The sequence below is a fragment of the Pavona decussata genome, unplaced genomic scaffold (assembly GCF_977016875.1).
Source record: "Pavona decussata unplaced genomic scaffold, jaPavDecu1.1 SCAFFOLD_11, whole genome shotgun sequence".
Taxonomy (NCBI): Eukaryota; Metazoa; Cnidaria; class Anthozoa; order Scleractinia; family Agariciidae; genus Pavona; species Pavona decussata.
Window position 1 is genome coordinate 1,315,828 of NW_028145434.1, and position 15,604 is coordinate 1,331,431.

At 38.3% G+C, this 15,604-nt stretch overlaps 1 protein-coding gene across 1 annotated transcript; it reads right to left on the reverse strand.

The window, feature by feature from the left end:
• Positions 1-1,341: 1,341 nt before the first annotated feature.
• LOC146488114 (zinc metalloproteinase nas-15-like) lies at positions 1,342-10,025 on the reverse strand. Its single transcript, XM_085119825.1, has 8 exons — positions 9,908-10,025; positions 9,045-9,212; positions 8,611-8,737; positions 7,780-7,871; positions 7,288-7,371; positions 6,568-6,710; positions 2,017-2,280; positions 1,342-1,414 (listed from the first exon to the last, which is right to left on the reverse strand). The coding sequence occupies exons 1-7, from the start codon at positions 9,963-9,965 to the stop codon at positions 2,029-2,031; spliced, it is 924 nt and encodes a 307-aa protein (XP_084975951.1). The 5' UTR covers positions 9,966-10,025; the 3' UTR covers positions 1,342-1,414; positions 2,017-2,028.
• Positions 10,026-15,604: the final 5,579 nt, after the last annotated feature.

Consider the following 15,604-nt stretch of genomic DNA (forward strand, 5'->3'; position numbering starts at 1 on the left):
GGGCTGCACGCGAAGAAATATAGAATATATTATTTGCCTATGTTTTAAAATGGTTTCTTTTTGGGATAAAACGCCAAATTGGTTCTTTTAGGGGTTTAATTCAAAATTTTCAACGAGCTTCCCCGCCTCTTTCATATGAGAGTCCCTACGGGCTTCTAGAGAAGTACAAGTTACTCTTTTTAGCAGTCAGCTTCTTTTAAAGAACATAACCATCCAGATAGATGACAGTGATATCGATACAGGCGTACTCGGAAAAAAGTGTTCTGCAACAGGAATCGAATTTATGATTTTAATGATTAATAGTTCGGATGCTCTACTGTTGAGCTACAGGAGACTCGTGGGAGCTAGGCCATTAAATTAGGTACGCTCGTGGGATAAACATCCTGCAAACAGATTGCATTTGAATACTGATAAGTAGGATATGTGGGAGAAATGAGATATTTTTGTTTTGCCTCGTGAATGAATGATTGATGAATTTTTTCAGCCAGTGATATAGGCATACTCCGAAGAAGAAAATCCTTGTCCTCCTAACAGGAGGTGAACTTATCTATACTTTATTCACCATTACATCTCATTTTCTTCACATGACTATCCATGTTTTATCTCCACTTGTTACTTGGAGCGAGTTTCAAAGGAATGCAGTAAAAGAACGAGCAACGAAATCACTCAACAAAAGCAACAAAATGAACTAATTTGTAATAAAAGTAACAGTCGCCCGAGTCATACGGGTAAAACCCTTGGTTTCACTTCGGGGCGACTGGGGATTTGCTAAGCAAAACACAAGCACACGACCATTACTTTCGATGGCAGCAATTAAAAAAAAAAAAACATGCTCTAACGTTTCAAGGATCAAATAATTTCTTCCAAAAGTGGGGCAAGAAGTAGGAGGATAACTAATTTTATATCAAAATACACAGGCCAGTAAAAACTAACGATATAATGTTCCAACGTTTCGGTGTTTCGTCTAAAGCATTATTAATTATATCAAAATGAGACTTTAAAATCATAGTTTGAAAGACGATTAATGCAGATTTATCACAAGGACTATTACCACTAGGACAAAGAGGTTACGATTAGTCCTGGAGTGGTTTGTTATAAGTCAGTGGTGGATATCGTGACTTGTTTTCTGTGTTTGCTAAGAAAACCAAATAAGGGAAATTTAGTGAAGGATCCTTCATGAAAAAGTGTATCGGTAACTTTAAATCGAGAACGATAAAAAACTATCAAGAACATAGATAATTATAAGTAAAGCCTGCGTTATCAAGCATCGGCATATTGAATGTGCGTAATAGTCGGATCGGTTTTTTTTAACCAGTTTCAAACATAAAACTACACAGCGTGTTTGTCAGCTTTAAGTCATTTTATTTTCACGATTCTCTGTTAGAAGAGCAATTAGTGGAACAACTTGGCTAACCTGAAAGAGCAAAAAAGAACCTTTCATTAGGCTGTGAAATTAACATGTCCACCACTCTTGCAACGACAGTAATTAAAAAAGATATTTCATGAGTTGGTAAAGTTTTGAAGGCGCCTTTTTTTATGCACTGCAATAGAAACCTAGTATAAAATCACCTTGATATTGTTGGTTATTGGTTACAGGTTACAGACAAAATTTTATGTCTCTTAACTTGGAGAGAGGGCCAAACTGTGTGCAGAGAGATACGGGTTTTGCTCTTAGTTGTTTAAGGGCCTAGAAACTAAATGTCGTAACAACGAATTTAGCTAAAAATTTGATAAAGGCGTTGGTCTTTCCTGAATGCACAAAAAATTGCTTGTTTAAACAGACGACATTGAGGCGGGTAGTGGTTGAGGTCTAACTGAATGCTGGTAATGTGCCCAAAGATGCGCTGAGAAATGCAGCGTTGCTAAGCCAATAGCCGAGTGGTATACATAGCTAAGACATGGCTAAAAAATCAAAACTGTAGCTGCGAAATGGTCGAAACGTCAAGTGATAACTAAGATGCCAGCACCTACAACCAAACTGTCACCTAAAGGTCAGGATTATTGAAAGACTCTTACCAGTGGCTCCTTTTAGCACAATTTGCAGCTCTTCTTACATTTCTGTCTCACGATCTGATTGTTTCTGCAGCCTCCCCTGGGAACATACCAGTAGCAGTACCGTCCAGTGTCCCGGCAGTCAGTGGGAGGAGCGGGAGTTGGAGGGGGTTTGGGTGGTTCAGGTCCACCTCCACCCACACCACCTCCACCCCCAGAACACTTGTACAACAGGTTCATCTGCCGAATATCGATTTGGCTGAGTTGCCTACGGTTGCCAAGCTGGACCTACGGGAACGACGAAAAATAGGAAACCATAACTGTACTATCATCGATGAATGTGTTACGTTAACTTCTGGAAAAATACTTTCCAGTTTCAAGTTGCGCTTCATTTTTGGAGCTCAACGGGGGACGGGGGGTGGGGGGCCTTTAATTGGAAAAAGATAAGCAAGGCCGACACCACGTAGAACTGAACCAGGTCAAAACAGCTGTCCCGAGTTTGCTTTCTTGGATTTCTGTTTGGACTCTATCATGTCGTTGTCGCGCTCAGTTTTTCAGTTCTACGTAGTGACAGCCTTCTTTATCGTGTTCGTTTTTTTTTTGGCTGATTAGAGCTGTTACTACTGCTACGTATACCAGCGGCATTGTAGTTCGCGGTCCTTTGCTACCAGTATTCATTTATTTGAGCAGGTCGCTCACCGAAAACTCATACATCGTGATAAACTAATGCGGACACAATCTGCAAACAGAATTCTTGGTTTTCACATGACGTCATAAAAACTGAAATTCATAAATAAACGCAGTTTTGGGTTTTTATCTTCATCACATATGAGAGAATCTAAATTTCTATCCGCTTGCTTGTTTTCAGCAGGATAGCATTCTTTGTTTTGAAAATAAAGCAGTTTGAATTTTAGATTTTTGCGCAGTGCGTGACAGAAGGATTGCTGCTCTAAACATGTCACGTACATGAAAACATCGATTCGCCTCGTGTTATTTTTAGGTCTGATCAGCTAACATTTAATAGAAGCGTTAATGTCAATGTGTGAAAGTTCAGCAGAGAGAAGAAAGGCTTTGAAAAAGCCAAGGTAAACCCCAGATGTTTTTGCTGGTTTCCGGCCGCCATGTTGGTGCCCATCAGACGGGGCACCAACATGGCGTCCCATACTAAACTCTGTAATTTTCCGTGGTACATTTTCTCGAATAACTCGATTAGGAGATGTCGCACAGCCCTGTGGCTTTCACACGTTGTTTATGTATCACTCTTCTACAACATATCAATTTCTTGACTTTATCTATTGAATGGCTGAGTATTTTATTTTTTCACTTGCGTGACGATGTGTGAGCTGAAAACCACCTATACGGACTAACAGTGTACTATGGATTACACCCGAGAAAAACTGGAAACTAACTTTGACGATAATATGACGTCATTCGAAGAGCGCTGGAATAAAGGATTGAACAAAACGGCCACCATCTTGATTACTCCGTAAAAACTAAAATCTTAAACTAAGATTTTACCTTACGTTTCCCGTCTTATGCAAGACCACCACCACATTAAATTGAGACGGTGATCATCTTATTTTAACTCAGGAGATCTTAAATGAAGACTATCGGAGTCTCAGTTAGTATATAAGATAAAAGATCGTCTTAAATATTGTCTTTAAATCGTCTTCATTTGAGAAGCGCTTATCTTAATCAACATTGAGGCATCTTACTTTAAGAAAGACCAGTCTTAATTATATTAATCTGAGTCGATGGGGTCCTTATTTTAAGACGTTTTTTGGTCTTGTGGAAATTTTAAGACGCCGAAGCAGGCTATAAGATACTGCCATCCTACGTAAGATGCAATACGCCTTAAGCTGGCGACACACCTGGGCATTTTATACGACGATCGCAGCGAATTTGATCGCCAGCGAAAATCGCAAGTGATTTTCGCCACCGATTGATGCGGACACACCTGGCGATTTTTTTTTCGCCGATCGCGGCGTTGTTCATGTGATAAAACCGCCCAACCTGACTGATTGACTTTACTGGCAATTCGCAGCGATGAGCGTAAAACAATCGCGCGGGGAACGGGCACACTTGGCGAATTTAATCGCCGATATCTGACATGCCAGATATCGACGATTTAATACGCCGATCTCCACCCTCACCATTTTAGTTCTCGGTAAAAAAAAAATATATATACAAAAAAAGGCTAACTTGGAAAAAAATAGAAAACACCATTTTTCGCGCGGTCCTTGCTCGGAAACAGCACGGAACGCTTGCTACGCGCGCAGGCTACAACACAAATGGATCCAAATTTTGCAAAGCCCTTCCTGATTGGTTCATTTAAAAATTGGAGACCTCATAGGAAACAGGACTTCTTTTTTGATTGGTTGATTTTGATCCAAACTCTGCAGACACGGAGTCTGGAGGTTTGATCCATCGCAAACTCTCACCTTGCCAAGCTGATTTACCGTAATATACTCCTCATGATTAAGCAGCGGAAAGTGGAGAATTTACAAGAATTTCGAGACAGCAACTTCAATATTCAAATAACAAGACATCTGGACATAAAATACGGGCTAAAGCCCCGGTAAACGTGGTAACTTACACAAATTTGACGGCATGCGCGAGACAGAAGATTGAAAATGGAAATGAAGAAGTTACTGTCGCTTTTTATTGAAAACCAAAGATGAGTCCAACAATTCTACTGCATCACCGATCAGAGGAATGAGTGTAGGGACAATCTGCATTCCCTGCTATTAGAGGTCTCTATGATTTAAAGGACTTTAAGACCAACAAAACAGTAGTTATTGGCCGCGGCCCGGCCTCTGTTTTCCGGTGAATTTACGGTAAGCTGGTTTCGATAAGTTGTCTCATTTAAATTAGATTTGGTGTAATAAAGTACTATGGATTGAAATTCGTTGTGTTTTCGTTGCTCCATATATCATGTTCAAGCACGCTCTCTGTCAGTTTTAATGTAGTGACCGTTGCAGTTAGATTTATACCTTGCTTCGAAACTTAAATCAGTTGAGATTCTAAAGCATCTAGAATACGATTGTTCAAATCTTGAGTTAAGATGAAAATATGACTTACCACAGCACTTTGAATCTAAGAAAAAATCATCTTAATCTAAGACGCCATCATCGTATAAATAAGAAGAAAGTCGTTTTATCCTAAGATGAGTCGTCTTCAAATGAGATTTACGCGCTGTCTTACCACAGCACCAGAATTAAGTGTAAAAAACGTCTTAAAGTAAGATTTTAGTTTTTACGGAGTACTAAGGAGACGGGAGTATTCCGGCCAGCTTTTGTTGACGTTTCTACAGATATCAGCAGTATCACAGGATGCCGTCAATTCACAATTCACCGATTGTCTCGGATAAATTCTCGCTTAATTGTGTAGAATATACACTACCACGTTCTCTGCGAAGTGAATTTCCGAATGCCGTATTCTCCCGGCGTATTAGCGACTTTATATTAAACTCCACTGTGTTTTAACTACTGGCTATTACTGCTTACATGATGCAAATCAGCAAAGGACCCGTTTCAACTGACGTTCCAGATGATTATATTTCCAGGTAAGAGGCACTAAACACTAACTTATTTGTATTTTTCCAAATATGAAACTTCATTTGAATTATAATAACGTATTAAAATGGTCATTTAGTAATGTTTATTCCTAGAAACGGACATTTCAAAAAGGCAAAAAAAAAAGTCGATTGCAACAGAGGAAAAATACAAAATTAGCACGGGAGACACCGGTAGAAAAAAAATGAAAAAGCTATAAACAGACCACAAAAGCACCTTAGCAGAAGTATAATCACTATTCAGGAAAGACAGAGCTAGCATTTTTTTTGTAATGAAGACGAAACAAGTTGAATCCATTGACATGAAAGTGACACAAGGTTTCTATATATAACGACTGAGAGAGCAAGGAGTTTTCCTGATTGCACAGAAAATGTAACAGCGGGTGATGAGGATGTTAGTTGAAAAATTGTTTCTCTTGGGGAAGTAGGGGAGGGGGGCGGGAGAGATGAAACTGCACGGTTAGTAATCCTTCATGCTATCCCACAGGCAAAATAACTGGAACCATAAGAGTTTTACCATTCCATCAAGCCAGAAATGGTCATCTATGCTGCACGCATTGCTTTCCTATGTTTTATACTAAAGGAAGGACACAACAGCCTCCCTAAAGGTGGTTTCCATTGCCGCCATATTTGTGTACAAAACAAAAGAAAATTTGTTCACATAGTTTGCATAAAAATGAAAGTTAACTCTCAGAGGAGAAAAATCTTATTGTTCCTGTACACCAACATGGCCGCCATAACGTCACACGCAAACCATCACTGAATACAGGTACATTTTCAACTGTTGGACCCTAAAAGAAATCCAGATTATTTCAAAACGTAAGAACTACTTCCTTCTATAAAAGTGGATGGCTGAACCATTGAAGAAATAAAGTATTCTAGATAACCTCACAAGACCAACTGTGACAATAACTTGTGGCGATATAATCCTCCTATCTTAATTAGCTCTTAACAATAAACATGGCGTTATTGTTGATTATTTATATATTTCCTATAGTTACCCCAGATTTCTTAGCAACAATGGTGGGCCGCCCGTTCCTGCTGAATGCTTTGGAATCATAGTGCATGACACTGTTGTAATCGTATGGTGTTCCAAGGGAGTCAATTTGCGAATGGCTGTATTTGTTGAAGTTGAACTCCATTCCTGTTAGGAAAAAAAATGTACTTAAGATTTTTAGTTCTTGTCCTTTCCACTTTAGTCTTTAGTTGTTACTGTCGTTGCAAGGTGAAAAGCGCATAGTAAAAAGTTCATAGACTCATTCACAATGGTATCTGAATAAAAAGATGAACCAAATACTACTCATTTTTATAGAAAATTTTGTCTTCTTAGAAGACCAAACTATCACGGGACAAAATGTAGACAGCTGTCTCGACTTTTAGTCAGACTTTGTACAGAAAGCAGAAAGAAAGGGCCACGAAAATATACATCACTACTTGGATTGCACGAATTGAAATGATTATAAATCGCTCAAGGAAGATAACGTTTTTGTTTGCTCTTAAAAGAAGACTTTAGAACTGACCAAAATCATTAAACTCAGCGTAAAATAAAATTGCTTTTGCAAAACGCTTCAGCTCTATAAACACTTCAGTTCTGAAGCCATTCAGGACCAATCGTGTTAAGTTCCAGACATGGCATACCTCTTAATAAAAGTTAAACATATACGTAATATTTTACCACTTCTAATGAAATTACATTCCTACCTGAACTCGTAAGATCATACCTGAAATGATGTTTTGACGATAAATGGTGACGTATTGATCCCTGTCTGGTCTTGACTGTTCGTGATAAAAACCTAGCGCGTGACCTGTTAATAACACGTTTTTTATTAGTTAAATGTGAACAAGATGAAAAATTTTAAATAACAAGGTGCGATTAATAAATATCTCACATGGCTTAGAGAATTTTTGAAGGGGAAAAATGACTTAGCAGCAATTCTAGAACACCGATCAGTCTTGATCTGTTATATTGCATTTTGGAGACAAAAATGCGAGAACCTAAAAAAACTTTAGCCTAACCTTTTTGAAGGTTCAATCCGTTCCCTACCCAGCAAAACTGAACATTATTTCTAAGGTTCTGTTAACACAAAAACGTTTTGGGTTTATTGAAATGACGTCTTTATCTGTGCTCAGTTACAATCCATACTTTAAGTATTTTCATTACTACGTAGGGCTAACGGGTTAAATAAACTAATAGATTCGATGGCCATTCTCACCAATCTCGTGTGCTACTATTCCTGGATACCAGCATCCTGATGCTAGTGTGATTGGCTGTTGTCTGCCGGTCTGACCAACGTATGATGAACAACTGTTGAAAAAGATGAACGTTTATTACGTATGGAAGGAAAATAAATCATGACGTCCAAACTCGAGATGGAAACTGGGAACGATAAGCCGGCGGAGAAGCAATCCTTGCTTGTGTAGAGTGTGTTCATGGCGGCCAATAAAAGATATTTGCATGAAAATAACATTCAAGCTTTTAACTATGAATAACAAAGTTGTAAAATATGTTTTATTTGCCCTATTTTGCATAGAGGAGGGGGAACGGAAGGACGAGCAGAAGCCACCAAAATTCGTGACTTTTCGTAAAATTATGTTGTAACAATTTGGTTGACATGTGACACTTAACGGGATGCAATGTTACTATGGAAACCACATTTTCACACAATTTGTTTTCAATAAGAATGATTTACCTGGAGTCAATTTTGGTAGTTTCCTAACGTTCTGGAGTTGGAGGCTGTTGAGAAATAATTACCTAATTCGGTCTTGATGTCCGGCATCTTGCCTTATTGGGGATCAAAGTTAACAGTTTTAGACGAGTTTCTTGACATCAGTACTCTTGATGCTGGGAACGTTTTTTGTCTCCAGCTCAGGAACTCCAAAACCAAGCCCAAGCAAGTAGGTTCAAGATAATTTAACGTTTTCCACAACTTTCATCCAAAATATAGCTGTTATTGTCAGCCGACTTTCAATTTTATTCCCAACTGTTGGAATATTTCGGAGTGGCCATGGGGGCAAATGTTGATTGACTCATTGCTGTCACTTACCCTCCTCCACTCTGAAAATTTGCAAAACTCCTTTGGCCGCCTGTAGCCTCAACGAATTTGACGCAAGTAGTGTCACTCCACATTCTCATCCCAGCTTGAATAGCGCTCATAGCCTTGCTGCTTCCACCTTATTTGAAGAGAATTTTAAGTTCCAGTTAGCTTTTTGTTCAGAAATTGGTTTATGACAATTGAAAGGCATCCTTTTAGAATAACAGCCAATGACATTTGACCTTAACTCGGGTGAAGTAGAACTGAAATTTTGGGGCGTACAAAAGGTACTCAGATAAAAGCTTTTTCGCGAAAGTGGTCTTGGTTGAGGTTAAAAGAGCTCTATCACCTGAATCGTAGCATTTGTATGCAAAAATGGTAAAGGAAGAACCCTTTACATATTTTGGTGAAAATTTCTTAAACTTCTCTTATGTCAAGTGACTCACTCAGGCTTCTGTCGATCTTGTAATACATAATTCCTCCTCTCCAGGTTCCTCTGTTGATGGAGCCACGAGACACTTGTGCATCCACATCCCCACCCGCCAAGGCAGCAGCCTTTTGCTCGAGCGTCAGCATCATGTCCCCTTCAAACAGGTCGGGGTTCCCTATGTTTTCTGTTTATTAAAAAAGAATTATATCGTTATTTTTTGTTTCGTCTCTTGGACAGAAATTTCTGCTACAAAAGTTTGGAGAGGATACCTTGGTTTCATGCATGGTATTTTATTTGAAGTAATAATTTACAGTCTACCAATTTCTCCGTTCGAAACTAACTTTTTTAAATCCTCATTCATTCACAGATTTGTTGCAATTCCAGGAAGTTTGAAATCCAGTTCAATCGCCTTCATGTTCGACCATCCATCCTCTGTAGCATCTTTACGGTGTTTCGACTCTTTCTTCCGTATTTCATTTTATTCAAAGCCTGTTGACCCATTCTACTGGCACTGGATTCCAGTTTCATCTATAGTAATAATTTCCACATCCCCATCCAGGGAAGAAGCATTGATACCAACCCTCAATATTGCGCCAAATTTTCACAACCCTTCGTGTGTACTCGTTTATGTACTTTGGTAGAGAGAGATGAAAAGCAAAGTCCCTAATGTAAGTCGAATTAGCACAATTCGCGAGGAAACACACATACATGTGAACCGCGAACCATGGTGAAGACAAAACCCCGATAGGCTAGCTATAAACCCACATCACTTTCCGGTTCAGTTTACTTCAGAACCGAACTTCTTTACAAAGCGATTCTACGGGTTTATATGTGTTAAAGATATAAAATGTACAGTTGTCAACATTTACACCACATTACCTTCAGGATTGCTGGAGAAGGCCACCCCTAGCAGAGCAGCAACGAAAATCAGCCACATCTCGTCAGTTTCTTAACGTAGCAGAGATAAATTAAAACCTCAGCAGCTAGCTAGCTTCTCGTTGTTTCTTATAGCTCAGTAACGTTTCTCACCTGTGTTGTTTTATTGTACTAGCTGCGAACATTTTAATAAAGTGCGACTGAAGTCTTCACACAGATGGAATGAAAATTTACTTTTAGAAGGCTGAGTCAACCGATTATTGACAGTTTGGGAGAGGAATCTTTTAAGGTTAGAATTCATCATTCTTCCGGACAGGGTGTTAGAAAACATTTTTAATAACATAGATATGAAGAAAAATATGTCGTAAAATAGATAGTACCTAGATGCACATTACACAACTCGTCGTTGAATAACCTATTTTCACGTACAATCCTCAAAAAGTAGTGCACTATGATTTATTTGGTGCTGTTTCAAGCAATTGAACGTCCAAGTTTCTTCGTGCCAAGTTTAATGATTCTTTTTTTCCACGTTGTCCAACGTACTACCATGAAAGGAGCTCGCTCAACTCATGTTTCTTTGAGAATGTAGTGCAAAATGTTTCATATCTCCAATATAAAGACAAAAGGTTGCATAGTCCTTTATTTCCTCTCCTCTCCCCGCTTTTTCTCCTTTCTTTTCTCTTTAACATCATCATAAACCCTCTCGAAGCCATAACACCCGTGATTCGGTTTCGTTTCACGAAGAGCACTCAAATTTTCATCGGCCACTTTTCAAAATTTGGCATACTTTAGATCCAAACCTCTCTCCGCCTCTCCCTTTTTCCACCTTACGGAACGCACATCGACCTACAGGAGGCAAAGCGCCAGCATTTAAGTATTCCCCGTTACTATGATATTACGTAGAAAATGGTTTGCAATAACATACATCTTTTATTAGTGAATTGGCATTGCATGAAAGCGCGCTAAAGATGGTTGAGTTGGAAAAATGTATCAAATCACAACATTCGTGGTCCATTATCATGCTAATAGTAAATAAAAAAATACTAGTTTTGGAGTCATGTCTAAATTGGGGCAAAAATTACCCGTCTCAAAGAGAAGCCTTTCAAACTTTGCGTGTCAATGGATTTTTGTGTCGGATTTGGCCTACAAAAAGTGAAAAAATGGTAGCTGTAAAGGAGAATTAGCAAGACTATTAGCTACTGCAAGCTGGAACTTTTAACAGGTTCTATTAGAAAGTTTTCACATCTTTTCTAGCTGATCAAACAGGTTTTGGTTTCTTTAAACATCGATATCATCTGACGGAACAAACAAATATAATTGTATTCGTATGTGGTGATTTGGCAATTGGCTACCTTCGCAGTGCAAATTATGGCGTTTAATTCGAGGGCGCTCAAAAATCTAAAAGCACCCCCAAACCACGCAATAACTTATGATTAAAGATAAAGCGGGGCGTATATATTTGAAACTGGGCGGTTGTCTCTGAGACATTAAGGATAAACATTTGCATTGATAAACACCTGCAAACACTAAATATTGATTCATGATGTTTGCAAAATAGAACTGTCCGCACTTAAATTGCAAATGATTATCGGAAAGAAAGTGTAAAAGGTAACAAAATAATGAAAACGGGATTCGAATAAATCATCAAAATAGCACGGCATATCTATTTTTTAGTTTGGTCAGCAAAAGTTGTCAAAATTTACCCATACATGAACTGGTTCTAGACCGGCCAGACTATTAGCTACTGCAGGCTGGAACTTTTAACGGGTTTTATTAGAAAGTTTTCTCACCTTTTCTAGCTGATCAAACAGGTTTTGGTTTCTTTAAACATCGATATCATCTGACGGAACAAACAAATATAATTGTATTCGTATGTGGTGATTTGGCAATTGGCTACCTTCGCAGTGCAAATTATGGCGTTTAATTCGAGGGCGCTCAAAAATCTAAAAGCACCCCCAAACCACGCAATAACTTATGATTAAAGATAAAGCGGGGCGTATATATTTGAAACTGAGCGGTTGTCTCTGAGACATTAAAGATAAACATTTTTTGATAAACACCTGCAAGCAATAAATATTGATTTACGATGTTTGCAAAATAGAACTGTCCGCACTTAAATTGCAAATGATTATCGGGAAAAAAGTGTAAAAGGTAACAAAATAATGAAAACGGGACTCGAATAAATCATCAAAATAGCACGGCGTATCTATTTTTTAGTTTGGTCAGCAAAAGTTACCAAATTTACCCATACATGAACTGGTTCTAGACCGGCAAAAGGGCGAACTCGAGTCAATTTCATGATTTTCATAGAGGCGAAAAATTTTAACAATTTTTTTTAATTACGTGTTAAATATTTTAAAAAGTGAGAATCTAATCTCATCATCTTCGTCATCCGTCAGTAATGGCCAATTGGTCTTGTTAATACCTTTCCTTACACTATACTATCACTAAAGCAGCAGCCAAGAAGAAAACAAGGAAAAGAAAAAGGAGAAAAGCTAGGGACTTCCTAAATTATAAGCAAATTCATTTGATCTATTCGTGGATTGTCTTAGGTAAACATAAGAAGGTTGTGAACAGTTTTAATCACACTCTCATAACCTTTATTCAACATGGCGTCGCAGATAAAATCCACATCCGAAATGGGTTTGGGGTTACCGAACCTAAGGTGATAAATACCAAGTATTTTCGGAATATTAGTTCATGTATGTGTTGTCATGGACCACTGCAAAGGTTTCCCTTATTTTGACAGAGCGTCGAATATGTGGGGGACTCATTGCAGCCGGAGATCGTATAACGTTTTTATGAAAAATGAGAAATTTGGTAATAAAGGCTTACCTCTCTTCAGAAGAAAATGTTAGCTATTTTCGCCCTCATACTCTTCAATATAAGATTAAGTTTATTCAAAGCTAGTAATTAATAACTGTAGAAAGTCGCCAAAGTTAGATTAACTGAAGTAAATTGCAGTATACTGGCCGAAACAAACCAGAATACACTTCTAAATTGCAATCCGGCTATAACTTCCTTTTAACAGATGTTGTTCAGTCCAATTTAGTATCACCGTATCACAAATGCTGCAGTCAGATCTTCTGGCGTTCTAATTCCGCTTGATGCGCTTTTTATAAAACTGTGAAACATCATACAGGAATCCTTGCTTAGCCGAAATAAAGGCGGTTGTTGCTCTCCTTGTTTTGGTAAAAAAATTTCTTGTTTAGACTGCTGGATGAAGAAACCACAAAGAACAACGTACATGGTGGAATTTATGATTTAGATAATATAGTAGATGTGAATTTCTATCGCCTATAATAGTTAACGAGAAATATAGCTAGATGGTGTAAGTTAGCAAGCACTGAATGTTGTCATCTAATATTATTTTTTATCTTTAGACTAGAGCGGCTCATTCAAGAAAGTGATGGTTAAAAGGACAAAGATTTTCCGATGATTCTTCAACCCTGTGACATCGAAGATCTACCTTCGCTTGTATATTTAGGGGCTCATTTTACTAAGAAGGCAAGTTTGATCAGAAGCAGATTTAAGAACAACAATCCAGCCCAACTGATATCGGCTTTTGGTGTTGGAATAAAAGGGTAAATGTCATTAGTTTACTGTTATTTTTCTAATACTAATCTAAGGCAGTTTTTAACTCGTGAATGCCCGTATGCGCAACGAACGAGTTATCGTAATGTGGGGGGAAATGTCACTTGGTCGCTCGATGGGTCGTAAACTTTCAAATATGGCGTACTCTCACGGCTCGCTTAAGTTTCTCTCCTCCTTCAATAATGAAAATTTACGTTTTCTGGAGTCCGAAATTAAAAGAAATAGCCTAAAGAACACTCGACCGATGTATATAGCCTTCGTACGTTTTTATTTTGGTGAGAAAATCGCCGCGTTGAAAGCCACTCAAGACCGAGATTGTAGTCCACGTCAACAGGGATTTCGCGCAAAGTGGAAGGAGAAAATACGATGAAGAAATGTATGAGGATGTTCCTTCCTCATTTGCTTATTCTTCTTTGGAGATAAGAAGTCATTTGACCGTTAAAGTCATTGCGCCACGGGTGCCAGAAAGTTAGACACCCGAAACAACTAAGAAATGCAAAAATCAAATCGCTCCTGCGGGAGTCGTGCACATGAAGGCGAAGGGTCCCAGGTTCAAACCTCCCAAGGTAACGGAGATTATTTGTTTTCTTTTTGTTTTTCGCCTTTTAAAGTCAACCACTCCAAAGGCTCCAAAAAATGTTCAAAATTAAAACTTTCTTAAAAAATGCAAAACTATTCAAACAGCTCAATCTTGCTGAATAAATGAGGCGCCTTATCTAGCCTTTATGGCTTTCTCGTTAAATACCATTTATATTTCGAGTCCTGAGCCAACCAAACACAATGCGAACAATGCTGGTTTTATACCTTTCAGGTCACACTTCATTCCCGCATGGCGTCCACGAATCCTTAGTTGTAGTGTAGTTTGATGCGCGAGTACCGCTTTATGGTTACCACTATCCACTTATGCATTCACGAGTTGGCTCACATGAGCGTTTGGTTGTTAATTGGCTTCACACATTGACCAAAACAATCTATATTCTTTTCCCTTCCTGCCCATAGATTGCGCGCTCGCATAAATTCATGAAGTATGGCAATAATAAAGTTGTTCGAATTTTAATATAATACACAACATGGTGGGCATACGAGCAGTGAGACATCATGATGAAGAATGACGAATATTCATTTCTTGAGCTTTGAATTAGCATCAACAAACGGTTACAGACAAACGATCACACATATAAAAAACTTCAGTGTCGGTCAATTGCTCAAAAACAGGTGCAACCCATTTTCGAATTGTCCAAAGATAATAAATATAGAAGTAATTTTACTTTGCTCAACTTCAAAGCCTTTTTAAAGGTAAAATTTGAATCGGTTTTATGGTTGGTTTAGTTACACACAAACACAGGCAATCTTATTTTAAGGAGTAAAGTCGAATTTTTGTGAATAGGGCTTTAGCTTCACCACTCCGCCATCTTGAATTTCGACAAACGTGGTGTAAAGTAGTTTGTATATGACAATATTGTGGTGACAAATAATTTGTGTTAAAATTGATTTCAGAGATACTCAAACTCAGTGGTCCAAAGGCATTTGGCAAAATGTGTCTCCTCTCAGATATAAGAAGTACAGTTTTTGTGGGTTATCGGCGTTTTTTAATTTTCCATACACTCGATGTGTCAAGCCGCTTATTTGCAGACAAATTTATCGAACAGTTCGAGGTAGATTGTGTGACTAGTACTGCATCTTGAAGCCTAAGGATTGATCTATGAAATATTTTGCCAGATATGTTTACTATGCAGGTGTGAAATTTTCAGGAACTGAATAATACAGAAATAAAGTGTTTACCACGGGATTACAAACAGTGTCAAAAGCACTGTTATTCAGTTTGCCCCATGACCGAATTCATGGCAGCAAATTCGCGTGAAAGGGCTACTGAATATTCAAGTTCGCTCCGCTCAGGCCCCCCATTTTGTTATGTGCAAAACAAACAAGGAAACAAGATATAAAGGCGGTGGAGCAGACCTTGTGACCTTGGGGCCCACAACCATCTATACTACTTCAAAAGGAATATTGTTTTTTTCCTCCGGATCTGTCTTATTCTATATATAGTTTTTCAAACTAATCATAATGGCTGACGGTAAGGCGGTGAGAACTAGACTAAACTCCAAA